This window comes from Prionailurus bengalensis, chromosome C2 (assembly GCF_016509475.1).
Source record: "Prionailurus bengalensis isolate Pbe53 chromosome C2, Fcat_Pben_1.1_paternal_pri, whole genome shotgun sequence".
NCBI classification, from domain to species: Eukaryota; Metazoa; Chordata; class Mammalia; order Carnivora; family Felidae; genus Prionailurus; species Prionailurus bengalensis.
In genome coordinates this window covers 131,070,728-131,087,244 of record NC_057350.1, presented here as the reverse complement: position 1 = coordinate 131,087,244, position 16,517 = coordinate 131,070,728, and the positions used below count along the sequence as shown (strand labels likewise).

At 34.6% G+C, this 16,517-nt stretch overlaps 1 protein-coding gene across 1 annotated transcript in view; it reads right to left on the bottom strand.

The window, feature by feature from the left end:
- ACAD11 (acyl-CoA dehydrogenase family member 11) overlaps nucleotides 1-16,517 on the bottom strand; it is an 88,112-nt gene that overhangs the window by 50,183 nt on the left and 21,412 nt on the right. The window contains 6 exon segments of the mRNA XM_043595393.1: nucleotides 1,110-1,248; nucleotides 2,004-2,081; nucleotides 8,928-9,054; nucleotides 10,276-10,382; nucleotides 12,307-12,428; nucleotides 12,792-12,933. Coding sequence (XP_043451328.1) covers nucleotides 1,110-1,248; nucleotides 2,004-2,081; nucleotides 8,928-9,054; nucleotides 10,276-10,382; nucleotides 12,307-12,428; nucleotides 12,792-12,933 — 715 coding nt within the window.

The window sequence follows — 16,517 nt, the reverse complement described above, 5'->3', positions numbered from 1 at the left end:
GCTAACTCTCTCATCTTCTTTAAGTCTTTATCGAATGTCATTTTCTTAGTAAGGCTGATCCTGACCATTCCATGTTAAATTGTAATTTGCATTTCTTGTTCCCTAGCATTCCAGCACTCCCCCCCACCCTAAGTTTTTTATTCCCAAAGCACTTTTCATCTTCAAACTTACTATATAATTTACTTACTTATTATATTATTTATTTATTTTTAATGTTTATTTATTTTTGAGACACACACACACACACACACAGAGTGCAAGTGGGGGAGGGGCAGAGAGAGAGAGAGGGAGACACAGAATCTGAAGCAGGCTCCAGGCTCAAGCTGTTAGCACAGAGCCCAATGTGGGGCTCAAACTCAGAAAATGTGAGATCATGACCTAGGCTGAAGTCAGATGCTTAACTGACTGAGACACCCAGGTGCCCCTATTATTATTATTATTTTAATGTTTATTTATTTATTTTGAGAGAGACAGAGAGTGCAGGGGAGGGGCAAAAAGAAAGGAGAGAGAGAATCCCAAGCAGGCTCTGCACTGTCAGCTCAGACCCTGACAGGGCTCGATCCCATAAACCGTGAAACCATGACCTGAACCAAAATCAAGAGTTGGATGCCTAACTGACTGAGCCACCAAGTGCCCCTATATTTATTATTTATTTCTGTTTCCCTCCATTAGGATATCAGCTCCATGAGGGCAGGAATTTTTGTGTATTTTTTTCCTTGATATATCCCAAGGATCTAGAACACTAAATAATTAGTGAATAGATGGAGAGACAGGCTAACCAGAAGAGTTAGAACTCTCTAGCCATTCCAACTAGCCATAGAAATATCCAATACCCAATCATGAAACTGCAATCCTTATACTGCAATCCCTTTGGTGGTGCTCTCTATTCACTAATACTCTTAATGTAATGATATTTAACCAAAGAATAATCCAATGAGGACACTGGATCCATTTTTTAATATTTAAATCAAAGTAAGTGAAAAGTAAAACTACAGACAAGTTTATAAATCCATGATTTTGTGTAGAAAAACTTCCTGTCATAAAATAGACAAATTTCAAACACTCCTCAAAATATCTGAGAAAGTTTTGTTTTTAAATAATGCAGTAACCTGGTGCTTGGCAGTTAAAGACATCTGGAGCAAAAAAGCATTTTCCTGTTTCTTCAGCAATCAAGGCATAGTCCACCTGGCTGAGACCACTTACAGCTGGCAAAAACAAGTTCCAGAGGCCTTCTGCTTTGGCCATTTCCTGTCAAGGTGATGAATACACCAGTGTGATCATAATTTACCATGAACTAAAATAGTTTATTTTTAAAAGACATTGTGATTTATACTTTTTGCAATTTAAAAACACTTATGAAATTATTTATTTCATTTATCCTACAGTGTGTGAAACCAAATAGTTATTAATTCATTATAAAACCACAATCAAAAGGCATTAAAGAAATGCCTTTTCCTCCAAGTTTCCCTAGATTTGGCTGAAAAACTAAATTTGCTTTCTTGGGTACTTCTTACTGAATCACAGAATTATGATTACAGAATCTTACAGAATTCTTACAGAATCTCCCACATTTGAGCATAATTATGCCACACATACTATTTTGCACAGTTCAGTTTCTTACGTGTGTGGTGGTTAAGATTTAAAAACATCAAATTTAGATTGAGCCCAGGTGGGACAAATGTCTTGCTTGACTTCTGTCTCAATTGAGTGACAGATGGTAGTGAGTGGTGTTGATCATATTTTTTCTTTGAACAGCTCTAAGAGGCTGTCTCTGTCTTCATCACATACCATACACAAAACACTATGTAGCCTAGTTTGCATACTACATATTCTATATTTTCTTTTTAAAAAGTTATTGATGTATTTATTCACTACATACAGAACAACAGCAAATAACAAACTGAGGTCTCAAAAAACAAATGAAAAACACCTGCATTAAAAAAAAAAAAAACAAAAACCTGTATATAAATTTTCCGTTATTAAAGGTTTTCTTATTTTCTTACCTTGAGTTTATCAATCACTAAAGGTTTTTTCCATCTGTCCACTGAATTTTCATTTTGAACATAGAACTCAATTACCTCCTTAAAGTAATAACAAGAAAAAAGTTCATTAGCTAAAGTTAATACAAAGTAAATAATGCCATAAGCTGCTAATATCCAAAGTAAACATATTTAGATGAAGAGGTTTTTAAAGCTGCTATTTGATCAGTAATATTTCTTTCTGAAGCCAGATATAGGAGTATAAAAAATTCTAGAGGTTTGCTGCTCACAAAATTATGCTGCCTCAATATTAGATGACAGCCTTACAAAATCTTCTACTAAGATTTGAATGTTCCAATTTTAGCAACACAGCACACTGGATGGTCACAAGAACCCCTCTTAAAGCAGAACAACTAAAAATGCCAGAGAAAATATTTAAAATAATTTAAAAAATACATGTAGTAATGAATAGCTGTGTCAGAAGAAAAATAAGGACATTTCTCAAAGGTCAGAAATAAAGAAGCCTGAGTTTTCAAGTGTTGCTAAAGTACTTGTTTCAAGCCACCATTAGCAAAAATTAGCAAAACCAATAGTTTAACAGACTCACACTCTCCAAAGACTACAAACTAATGATCAGATACAGAATATAAAGTATTTGTGTCCAATAGATTTCAGGAATAAAGGAAGGAATTAAAAGTATGACAAGGGTTATCAGAATAAGCCAAATTTGAAAAAGAACCAAAAAAAAAAAAAAAAAAGAAAAGAAAAGAACCAAATGCAACTTGGGAAAAGAAAAACCATGGTAATTAAAAATTCAATGGCAGTTGTTCTCAAACACCATTGGTATCAGAATCACTTGGGGCACTTGGTGAAAAGACAAGAATCCATGACCTATTTTACTTCAATGAGCCTAGGGCTTCTGTATTCTTTACTAGCTTTGGCAATTCTGACACTCTCCAACTTTTGAGAGAACCACTGTTCTATGGATGGTTGAAAAGTAGATTAGATATAGCAGAAAAAAAATAATTTGGAAGAAAAAGCATGAAGAAATTACTCCTTTCTATGAATGAGGCACAGAAATTCAATAGAAGGAAAATATGAATAAGAGATATGATGGAAATAGAGAAATGTTCTCACATCAGTCTAACTAGGGCCCAAGATCAAGAGTATAACAAGAGGGGATACTGGAAAAATTTACTTCTGAGTTTTTAGAACTGATGAAAGATACCAATCTTCAAATTCAGAAAACAAAGTAAAGCCAAAGCACAAACTATACAACACCAAAGAAAAATAAAAGCTCTTAAGAGGAGAAAGAGGAGGGGAGGACAGATCACTGATAAACAAGTAAGACTGAGAACTGACTTCCCAGAGCAACAAATGAAGCCAGAAATCAGTGGGACAATGCCTTCACTGGCTGAAAGTAACTGTCAACCTAGAATTCTATATCCAATAAAACAATCTTTCAAGAATTAGGACAAAATAAAGGAATTAGAAATAAAGAAACAGAGAGACAAGGAATCTGAATCATTAGTTCCCTCTCCTGAGCCAAAAAAAAAAAAAAAAGAAGGAATAAAAAGAACTATCAAATAAAAGGTTACTAGCAGATTCTCATTAAAGAAAGTTGATCGTTAAAGAAACATCTGAGTTGCAAGAAGAAACAGTAAATAAAGTGATAAATATATGGGTAAATCTAAATTAAAAGCTAGCTATGTATGGGGCACCTGCGTGGCTCAGTTGGTTAAGTGTCCTACTCTTGGTCTTGGCTCAGGTCATGGTCTCGCAGTTTCATGGGTTCGAGCCCACGTCAGGCTCTGTGCTGATGGTGCTGCAGATCCTGCCTGGGATTCTCTCTCCCTCTCCCTCTGCCCCTCCCCGACTCATGCTGTCTCTGTCTCTCTCAAAATAAATAAGTAAACTTTTAAAAAGTTTTAAAAAACTAGCTACATAAAACAGTAACAATAATCTCTAATTTGTGCAACTAAAAGAATCAAGATGAACTAAAATACGGTCTATGATGGCATTCTCCAATATTTGCTATTATTCATCTCTGTACTTATTTTTTTTACACTTAGGCTAGTACAATTACTAGATTAAAGGCTATGAATATTGTCACAAGCCCACATTACAAAATCATTTTCTAAAATTGTTCTATCACTTTACAGTCATATAATATTCAGAAATGTTTTTTTTTAATTTTTTTTTAACATTTATTTATTTTTGAGACAGGGAGAGACAGAGCGTGAACGGGGGAGGGTCAGAGAGAGAGGAAGACACAGAATCTGAAACAGGTTCCAGGCTCTGAGCTGTCAGCACAGAGCCCAACATGGGGCTCGAACTCACGGACTGCAAGATCATGACCTGAGCCGAAGTCAGACGCTTAACCGACTGAGCCACCCAGGCGCCCCCAGAAATGTTCTTTTTATTAAAGCATGGCAGTCCAGGGTACTGATGTATTTAGTGAAAACTTCAAGAAGACAAAGGACAGCTCTTTCAAAGCAAATAGGATAAACACCATTTGTCATTTGTGTCAGGAAGTCAGTTAAATTGGAGATTTCCTGTTTAGGGTTGTTTATTATTTCCATCCCTCGTATTGCCGTGGAAATAGTCAATGTTACTGTGTTTGATAAGAAATATATTATGCAATACATTTACAAATTCCTCATCTCTGACTACAGTTTGTGAGAAGTTATGATACTACAGTTTATGATACTACAGTTCTGAGAAGTTAAAATATGCCAATGTTTATATAATTATTTAAAAACTTGTGTGATTTAAAAATTCCTATTCTAAAGTCTATCCATTCAAGAGATCTGCAAAATCTATTTGTGGTATGGCAGGAGTCAGAATTAAAATATCTCATCAGAATGAAGTTCTCTTTAGTTCTTAGAGTATGAAAAACAGAAGGAAGCAGAAAATAAGTCTGGTGCCTGATCAATTCTCCCCAAATAACACCTTTAACATCTAACTTCTTCATTCACTAATTGAGATGAGGCTTTGAAGTATGTTGGTTCAGAATATTAAATCTAAGCCTACAAATAATTTTCCATATAATATGTTTTTCACTTTAAACTTAAGTCTATTAGAAAGAAGCAACAATAGTTCTTTACCAGTACATTATTACACTGAGTAGGAAAATATGGCTAATGTTATCATTACGTTAAAAGTGTGTTCTCAAGAACATGTTGCTAGTTCCTGTTTTACATGCTATTTTTTAGGACTCCTTATCCATATTAATTAGGAAGAACTGCCTTTTAACATTTTCATAAGTAATGGGTTCTTATGTTCTCACTTTAAGATATCCAAGGAATTTCCATGGTCATTTGAATAGTTTAAATGAAGCTTATTTTTTCCCCATTATAAAAATTTGGAAAAATATGTAAAAGTATTATGAAAAATTCATTAAGAGTCTTACTAAAGATGTGTATTGCTAAAAAAGTGGTGCATTATGTGACATAATCTTGCTTTCTAGACATTTTTTTTCTAGACATGATTTTTAATTTTTACAAACTTAGTTATAATAAATAATATTGGATAGAATTTTATAGACTTTTCTCCCTCCCATTTTGAGAAAGCTAATTACTTTTCTCCAGATATCATTTCAAATGTCAATGTTCACAGACAGGGATTAGTATTGTTCAGAATCATTCTACAGGATAAAACATTTTTACAGATGTCGGTTTAAGATTTTTTTTTCAAAGATTTTATTTTCAAGCAATCTCTATACCCAACATGGGACTCAAACCCACAACTCTGAAATCAAGAGTCACATGCTCCACTGACTGTGCCAACCAGGCATCCCAGTTTAAGATTTTTAATGGAGGAAAAAGTTCACATTATTATGTGTGGATGTATTCTAGATCTGAACAATCTGCAACGAAAAAATGATTGTGGCTTTCCTTGCCACACAAAATATTGACAATCTTCCCTTTAAAGCTATAGACTGCTTTTTACTTATAAGAAAGCATTTTCTTTTACATTGAAAATTCTTTGTAAATATTTTCATAGCTGCATGCTATTAAGTTCAGCAGATGTATCACAAGCCAATTTGTGATACTTCTTTTCTGTGCTGCAAGTTTCCTTTGATTCCCATTCACATCTATAAATGAAAGAGCAAGGCTACTTGGTTTCTTCTGCCAATTGTGGCCTCTCTTTCAAATAATCAGCTGGTTCCAAGCACAAGCATGTCAACAAATATGCTTCATTTTAGGGTGAGTAGATAGGAATCAGGCAAACTGACAGGCAAGCTGGGGGTCTACACCATACCCTCACTAAAAAAAGAAAGAAAAAAGCCAAAAATGGAGGACTCTAGAGGACTAACCCTCATGTTGAAGCCCTGGCTTCTTTGAAATGGATAATTTGTTGTTGCTGTTATTGTCTTTTTCATTTCCTTCCTTTCTTTCCTTTTTAGTTTTTCTTTCTTTTCTTTCTTTCTTTCTTTCTTTCTTTCTTTCTTTCTTTCTTTCTTTCTTTCTTGTCTTTCTTTTCAGTTTGTCCTTTCTCTTCCTTCCTCCTTCCCTCCTCTTCCTTCCTCCCTCCATCCCTTTCTTTTCCTTCCTTCATTCCTCCCTTCCTCCCTTTCTTTCTTTCTTCTTTCTTTCTTTCGAGTTCTAAATGTATTACTCATAGCTTAAATGTTCTCTGACTCATTTTCAAGCCAGAGTAATACATGAGTCAGTGTACATGTACATGAGTTGTTGGTACAGTATCTGGCAGAGGAGTAAGTTCTTAATGCATATTAACTAGTGTTGTTACTGTTGATTCACTGTTTGTCTTCCTCTTGCATTTGACTGTGAAGTTATCAACTTTGCTTAATATTGTCATGCTTAATAAGATTTAATATCACCATGTCCCCACCATCTAGCACAGTGACCAGCATACAGAGGTGCTCAGTGTTTGTCAAATGTTTGAAGTAAGTTTTTTGCTGAAGGTAGAATTTAGACAAAGTCTGAATCAGAACCCATGCTCTAACTCTAAGATCCAGGTTTTCCACACTGTTCCACATTGGCTTCCTTCTCTCTTTGATTTAGGCAACTTGCTGAATTTCTCTGGCCTCAATTTCCTCATTTTGTTTTTTGTTTTGTCTTTTTTTAAATTGGAGTATAGTTAGCACGCAGTATTACATTAGCTTTTGATGTACAACATAGTGATTTGACATTTATACACATTATGAAATGATCACCATGATAAGTCTAAGCTGATCATTTACTTTTTTAAAGTACTCTTACAGCCTTTCATTTGAAGCAAATGCCACTACTATTCAGGAGTGTTAGAGACCTAACCCCACGGCCCACTTGCAGGTTAATTAGTCAAACAACTTGATTTCTCTTTTCCTTCTCACTCTTGCTCTCCATACCAGCCAATCACAGGAGACTCCATTAAAAATTAAAAAAAAAAAAGAAAAAAGTTGCCGCCTGTGCTACAGCCTTCTCTTATTTCAAAATGATTTTAAGATGTGGCTTTTTCTGTTAAAGGTTATTCTTTGGTATGATCCATTCTGCTTTCCAAATCCAATTTCCATTCTCTTTTCAAAACCTTTAGTCCTCTGATGTGTCCCATTTCTGTTTTTGAGCTTTTAGCAATTTATGCTATTTCTTTAAACAAATTTCTTTATTGTTAATGGGATTTTATTTGAGGGAAAGGAGATAAATGCTGAATTCAGACTGCCATTTTGAACCAAAAGTGTTGCATTTCCTTTTTAACACCCAAAAGTTCAGAATTTTAAAACTCAAAATTGTATATGTACTAATTAGTTCATAAAGTTTCCAAAGTGATATCTTAATCAGTGAACACATGTAAGAGGTGACTATTTTAGAAAGAACTTCCTCATATTTAAGTAGTATTTTCTTTAAAAAACAAAAGACAAAAAATAAAAACTATACCCTACTTGTCAGCAAAATTAATCTCATGCCAGATCTTTACTAACAATGTAATTCAAGCAACAATATTTATGTAATTCAAGCAACAATAGTAACTGCCTTATAAACACATATCAACTCAATATTTTTATTGAAAGAATTTTGGGCTTTTTCAGTTTCCTATTTGATTTTGTCAGTCCAGATCTAGACTTCTCAGAATCATGGAAAATTAAAATAAGAATTTATTGTATATCTACTCATATCTATTCACATCACAGATGAAAAGACTGAGGTACTGAGAATTAAAGTTATTTGCCCATGACCATCTAACTTGTAGAAGGAATGGACTAGAATCAAACCATTATAATTTCCATACCAGTGTTCAACTCACACACATACCTGGCCCCACCCACCTTATCTATTTTCATAATAGCTTTTATCTTTTCTTCACAGCATTTATCTTCCTTATTTAATGTCTTTCTTTTGTGCTAAAGTGTAAGCTCTGTGGAAGCATTAGCTCTGTCTTGTTCTTTCTTTTTCTTTCAGTAGTTCTCCAGATGCCTAACCCATTATTAGGGTACCTAATACTTACATGTTAACTAAACGACTGAATGTACCATGTTACTTCTCTACCCTCAGTGAACTTACGGTTATTTACTTAACACCTTAAAATAGTAACTTATGGGGAGAGAGGTAGTATATCTGTGAATAGATTGAAATGATATGCAAAATTTTCTGGTTATGTCCATCTTATTTACTCTGCAGTTTTCTTAATTCTCAAAGGAGTCTATAAAGATAAAAAAAGGCCTTAGGCAAAGGCCCTAAAGTAATGCTTTAATATATTTAGGATCTCAACTTTACAACAGTTAATTCCCTTTGACTGAATTTTAATTCCAATCATTTATCTGTAGCATTCCCTTGACATATTTTAGAAGCTTATCAGCTTCTGCAGTAGCTCAGTGCTAAGGGGAAGAGTGGAATGAGGTAAGGATAGGATAGGATACCATGGTACTCCTAGAAACAGAGATAACAGACGTCTTTCATCAACAGTCCTTAAGCACAAATACATTCTATTTGTTTGTATGGTACTTACTTTTTCAGCTGGAAGGATGTGTTGTTTCATGAAATGCTTCATCCTAATAAGAACTGCCTGGCCTGTCTTACTCTGTACAAAAAACTGCTGGGAAGTATCAATCTGTGGTGGCGTAGTACCAAAAGTCCTTTATTAAAAAAAAGTTATAAAGGTGTCCAAAATCATTATTCTATACTTCTGAATATAATGTGAAGACTTCCCCAACTCCCCCAAAATATACCTCAGGAATAGCCATATTTTGTAATTTCTTAAGTTTTTCATATTATGGAATGAATGCAGAATCCCTTTACTTTGAACATTAAACACTAATGCTGAAAGCACTACTTGGTAAAACATAAGCCTGGCCTGACCTTAATCAGTGGTAGTTTTGAATCTTTATTAAAGCCACTTATCACAATCTCTAAAAAAAGCAAGTGAAGAAATTGAACAAATTTAGTAATTATTCTTAGTATATTCCTTACAAGTACAACTTTTGGCTGTCATTATAAACAAGAACTTTAAAGATCTTTATGAAGAGCAACACAGTCAGCTGTTATGTTGAGGAGAACACAAATATCCATCTATAAATGAATTGTAAGACATAACTGTCCTAATGTTATGCCATGGGAACTTACGGCTTGGACAGAATTTCCAGGGACACCATCATCCACGCACTCAGTAAGTGCTATAGATCACAGCACTTAGATAGGAGTGTGTGGTTGGCAAGTGAATTAGATGCCTTGAAAAGTGCTCCACTGATGGAGATATGGATTTCAGAGACACTTATGACGTGATTGAATAAAATTTCACGAAATATGATGGAAAAGAGCAATACTGCTGAAGTTAATAAATCATCTTTTATGTTACTTTATTTTATTTTTCAGAGACAGTGTGTGAGTGGGGGAGAGGGGCTGGGGAGAATCCTAAGCAGGCTTCACACAGTGTAGAGCCCCACACGGAGCTCAATCCCACGACCCTGGGATCATGACCTGAACCAAAATCAAGAGTCGGATGCTCAAACAACTGAGCCACCCAGGGGTCCCTGTAATATGTAATTTTAAATAGGTATATGTAAGTAACTTATTATTGAAACAAAACATTTGAGAGTTTTATCTATCTCTTTAAAAGTTTATATACTCAAGTTGGCAAAAAAAATTACTTTTAATCATGAATATGGATTATAATTTTTTTTTTATATTTGAAGTCTTTTTATTTTCAGGCATATAAGAGAGTTACCAAAAAACTACTGTGATTGGCAGCAGCAATCCTGGTGTAATCAATAAAAACAGTCCCTATCCCAAAGTTTACAACCTTCATATATCTAATAAAGGCTCTAATTTGAGGTATCCAAGGAATTCATTTTGCTTACCGTTTTGAGAGTTGTAATCCAGTTTCTGCCAGAGGTTGCACAATCTTGGCAAACAGAAAGCTATTCTCAGATGCATTATTTCCCTGAAGATATCTACGATATACTCCCTATAAATAAATTAACATAGAGCAATTAAGATTCATTAAAAACTGTTCTTCAGCTATCCAGTCTTTCCAGTTTCCCAGCTATGTGAGTCCCTAAACTCACAAGGTATCAAAATGTAAATCAGATCACCAATTCTACTTATTTACACGCAAGGATAATTATACCTTCTTAAATTAAAGAGTTATACATGCATAATTTGGTTGACACACTCTTATCCTAACAGAATTATAACTGGAAATCAAATCAAACTTGAAAATGAGTTCAGAAGCTAACAAAGATACCAAATTGGCAAATTATATCACCTCTAAAGATCACTATTTTCCCTTCATACTGGAGGAAAATCTACAGACACAAAAATAAAGTAAAAAAAAAAAAACACAAAACAACTATAAAACTAAAGAGAAGGCAATGACATGATCTCTAAGAAAATTTTCCCTCATTTTTTTTTTGACTCCTAAATTAGTTAACTGTCTCCTTGACCAGTGTTAGGTGAATTCTAATTAGTTTTTCTTTCTTCTCCATGTTCTTTTTTTTAAAGTTCATTTATTTTTAGAGAGAGAGAGACAGAGCACACATGCAGGGGAGAGGCAGAGAGAGAGAGAGACAGAGAGAGAGAGAGAATCCCAAGCAGGCTCTGCTGTCAATGCAGAGCTCAACATGGGGTTTGAACTCAGGAACCAGGAGATCATGACCTGAATCGAAACCAAGAGTGGGACACTTAACCAACTGAGCCAGCCAGGTGCCTCTCTTCTCCATGTTCTATGCTTTCAACATAGCACACTCTCCTCTCCCTTGCTTCTTCCACCCAAACACAATCAACTGAATCTCCTTAGTTTTATTTCTTCATGTAATTCTTTATGCAATAATATACCCTAACAGTTTTTCCATCATTTCCAATTTCATATTTATAGTTAGAATAGAATGTTTATGATCATCTCTAAGGTTACCACATATAATGTATGACACACATATTAATTTCAACATAACCCACGTCAAACTTTTGTTTGAAAAGAAAATCCATTTTAAATTCAAAGCCTATTTGTGGAAGCTGACAAATATAAAAAACATACCATAATCCCTATTTTGAGAAACCCATCCAATCAACGTGATTAACATGATTCTAAAACACAGGATGAAATGTAATACAACTATATCCTAGAAGACATTTCAGTTGTTCATGGATAGCATGGACTCTGGAGACAAGGGGAAAAAAACCTTAATTCTTTTCCCATTCTTTTTTGTTTCTGAAATCTCTTATTTACTTATTCCACCAAGCCCTAGCCCTTTGCCACTGATAAAGCATCTCAGTTTCTTAAATAAACTCCCGAGATTCAAAGCACATGGAAACTAAATCAGTATAAAGACGAATACATTTCAGATGAAGCCATAATATAAAAAACTAAATGTATGCTCAATTTCCTCTCAAAATTAATCACATAAATATGACCTTGTTAGAAAATGGAAAATTTTACTCATCTATTCTCTCAAAAACATATTAAGAGGCAACTATATTCTAGGTACTATGCGAGGCTTTGGGACATGCAAAAATTATTTCTTTCTTTATCATGACCCTTGTTAATAAATGGTTTTATATTTGAAGCAAACATCATTAAAAGATTTTAGCTCTTTCTTAAAATGGATATTCAGGTAATACCGAATCTTCACATGGCTTTCTCTGTTTCTCTTTATGTCTTTCTCCCCTCCCCTCCCCCAAAAGTGATAACACATTTTGCTACTCAGTTTTTTCCCTTGCCAAGTTCCTATTATGTAAATTCTGGATTCATATTCAACCATATTTGGTATTTGTCATTATCAAAAGCAAAATGATCTAAGGACAAAGAATATAAAATTCCTGAAGACCAGAAAATATTGTGAACATTACATTAATAAATAAAAGTGAAACACAGGTTAAAAATAGTGAATTACCTGTGCTATGCTAGCCATTTTAAAATATGTCAGGGCAATAAAGAAATTCCAGTTAGGAAGAATAGAATTAATTCCTCTGCAGCGGCAATATATTGAAATCATTTCTTCCATTGATGGTATCCCTATAAAAATAGCACATACTGTAAAATTTAATGAAAGATATCATGGTGAATATTTCAAACTGTAATAAAATTGCATATGCGTATAAAACTGAATATAATAACCATTCATCTGAATAACAAACATGTTCTGAATGTTGACTTCTAAAAAGAATGATGTATATAAAAGGCTATATTTTATCATAAATTGCTAAAAGTGAAATGCTATGTTCAGAAAAATCAAGAACAAAATGATTTAGAAACATTGCAAGAAAGTAATTAAAAGTTCTTAACTAAACTTGCTATATAATCTTACCTTTTAATTATGAAGAATAATAAATATAATTTTATATTAATAGCAATTTAGGCAACATGATGGTTTCATACCTATGTTTTCTTGAAAATAAGAACTTTGATTTATCATTGGAACTGTCCTTGGCCAAAAGTAGAACACGGAGAGATGAGCTAAGTCTGACAAAGGATGACCAATGGTTGAAAGCTCCCAATCCAGTACAGCTATAACTCGAGACTGCAATTAAAAATGAAAAGGTTTTAACATATTTAATACAAAACTAAAACAAGGAAATAAATGAAATCCTGTTTTTCATCAAAAGCAAATCTGAGGCCATAGTTTGCAGTCTTTACCTACAATGGCACATTGCATTTATCAAATAACTCATTAGCCTTGATCATGTAGAGCCAAGTCCTCTGGCTCCATTATTGGCCCTCAGTTCTCCTACATTTTACTTTATAAACCCTTACTATCTCTACTAATGAGTGGAGGCAAAAGCAGTTGAAATTTCTCAACTGAGAGCTAACTACATTAAAAAAGAAACTGTAGTAATTACTGGGGTGTCTGAGTGACTCAGTCAGTTAAGCGTCTGACTTGGGCTCAGGTCATCATCTTGCAGTTTGTGAGTTCGAGCCCCACGTCAGGCTCTGGACTGACAGCTCAGAGCCTGGAGCCTGATTCAGATTCTGTGTCTCTGCCCCTCCCCCACTCACACTCTTTCAATAAACAAACATCAAAAGATTTTTTCTTAAAGAAACTGTAATAATTACTTATAATTCAAGCATCTATGCCAAGTCATGTATAGTTAAAGAGTTTGCTCTGGTGAAAAATCTTTCTGCACAACAAACATTACACTCTTAGGGCAACAGTAATTTTTAAAATGAGTTATTTCATGTTGTAGATACAAAAATATAATTGTTTAAAAGATGTTGTTTTATGTAGATAAAATTCACAATTATATGGCAGTATCATAAAATAGTCATGTAATTTGGAACCAATAAAACAGAAAACTTTCCTCATTCTGCTTTGTAACACAGGCTATTTGGGGTGCTTGGGTGGCTCAGTCAGTTAAGTGTCTGACTCTTGGTTTCAGTTCAGATCATGATCTCACGATTTCATGAGTTCAAACTCCATATCGGGCTCTGTGCTGACAGTGTGGATCCTGCTTGTGATTCTGTCTCCTGCTCTCTGCCCCTACCCCACTTGTGTTGTCTCTGTCTCCCTCAAAATAAACTTAAAAAAAAAAACATAGGCTATTCAACTGTAAATATGAGAAAAAGCAATTTGCAGAATATGTAGAATGTATATAGTTTATCCTATTTTTGTTTAAATAAAAAGGTTATAAACCAATACCCAAAGTTGAAAGGATATACAACAAACTAATGGCAATGGCTGTGGTTATTTCAAGGTATGGAGGCAGGAGGAAAGGAATGTGGGTATAGAGGGGGGAACCTCCACTGGAGGTTTCTGTACAGAGGAGTGACATGATAGGGTTCATATTTTAGGAGGGTCACTCTGGCTGCTATAGACTATAGAGGGGCCAGTGAGGAGGCTACACCAATCATCTAGACAAGATTATCTAAGCCAGATAAAACAGCAGGCTCAGCTAGGCAATGCAGGTTACTGGGTTCCATGCCTTTATATAACTTTGTATGTGCTTGTACTCCCCCTGCCCCTCTGGCACACTCATATTGTAACTTTGTGGGAAGACACAAATTTTGGAATAAGACAGACCTATATTCAAATCATACCTCCACCACTGAATGACTGTGTGACTCTGAACCATCTAGTTAACCTCTCTGAGCCTCAAATTTTCTCAGCCATAATATACCTCTTGCATAGAGTTAGTGGGCAGATTAAATGAGGGCAAGTAGCATGTGGTGTTTGTTTACCAGTTCCTAGCAAAGTAACTGTCACATAATAGGTGGCCAATATTCAATAAGTACAGAGCCTGGCATAGAGTGGGCATTCAAAAATTTTCTATTATAACTAAAGGAAAAATTGATTACCCCCTCCTCCATGATTTGACTTAATAAGACCTTTTATTGTTGTGGTTATAGTGTATTGTAAATTACTACATGAGCTAGATTTGTTAAGAAAACAATAAAAAGGATTGGGTGCATTTTTCTCTATATTAATTTATTTGTTTCTATGCTCTTACCATCCAGGGAAAGGAGATGAGATACTTGCTTATGCTATAAATGTTTACCTTTTTTTCAATGAAGCCTGGGAATCTTCTCTGTAGTTAAATTTATCTAAAACATTTTTAGGTAATTACACAAAGCTATAAAACAATGGCTAGTAAGAAACGGTGATGGTTCATCAAACTTTATAAATTAGTGTAAAGCAGCAATAGTTTATGAGAACACCATCTACACCTGTTTGTGTACAGAGCTGTAACAAACTCAGTGGTTAAAATGAACATTTACTAGTTCATCTTCCTGCTAACGAACTTATTAATAAAATGACTTCTGACAGTTTTTCTGAAACCTCAGCACAACAAATTCCTTTTCATTTTGCTGATTATCCTCTACACTGAGTTTTATTTTTCCAAGTGTGCTTTCTGTACTACTGGATTTTATTAAAATGTGTGTGTGTGTGTGTGTGTGTGTGTGTGTGTGTGTGTATTACCTTTCCAAAGCAAAAGAAACACATGCGATCCAACATTACACACAGGAGAGGAAGAAGGCAGAGAAGAAGATGTTAATAGAATTTTAAATAAAAAGATGAAACTAGAGGTAAGGTTATTTTGTTAGTGTGGACAGTTAAACATCGCTTCAAGTTTTCAATGGGCAAAATAAAGTGTGAAGCATGACCAGTCAAAACGTTTACAGCATATACAGATTAAAAATAAATCAGCTGCTTCAGAGTGACCACTTTTCTTGGCAGTGAAGCTTAAGAAAAATCTGACCCATCAACCTGCATGAAACAGATATTTGTTGGGGCTCCTGGGTGGCTTGGTCTGTTAAGTGACTGATTCTTGATTTTGGCTCAGGTCATGATCTCATGGTTTTTGAGTTCGAGCCCCACACTGGACTCTATGCTGGCAGTGCAGAGCCAGCTTGGAATTCTCTCTCTCAATCTCTGCCCCTCCCCAACTCACATGTGCACTGTCTCTCAAAATATATAAATAAACTTAAAAAAAAAAAGAAAGACTGTATAGAGTGCTAAAATGTCTTCAACAATGTAAAGAGGACTTCAAGGAGCCTGTGATCCCCAGAAAGCAGCTTGTGCCAGAAAGTGACTACAAGGACAAAAATGAACTAAGCAGAAGGCAAGACCATACACTGAGAGTGGGAATCTAAATGAGAAAAGCAACTTCATAGTTTGCAAAGAACAGAAAAGATCTGAAAAAAAAAAAACCGTGTATAAAAGTCATAGATTTTATGAAAAGATGAGGTTACAGCCTAGATGAAATTAAGCAACATACATATGTCCCAGATTCTGTTAACGTGATTCATGACTTTATTCTGAAGCAAAAATAAAATGACCCAAGATTAGGGTTAGAGACTATTATAAAGTCAAGAGGTGAGAAGAATCTGGAAGATTAAAAAATATAAGGTCAGGAAACTTTATAACTCTTATATTACTTGTATATATCCACAGTCAAAGAATTAATTCAACTGATAATAAAGAAAATAGTTTTCGAAATAACTGATCCATGCCCACATGGGCCAGGCAGGATAAGAAGTCAAATAGAGTCATAAGGGGTTCATGGATTCTGAAGAGCGAGCAATCAAATTTGTAGCATCTTGGGGAGGTATAAAGAAATAAGAGGGGTGCCTGGGTGGCTCAGTCAGTTCAGTGTCTGACTCTGGATT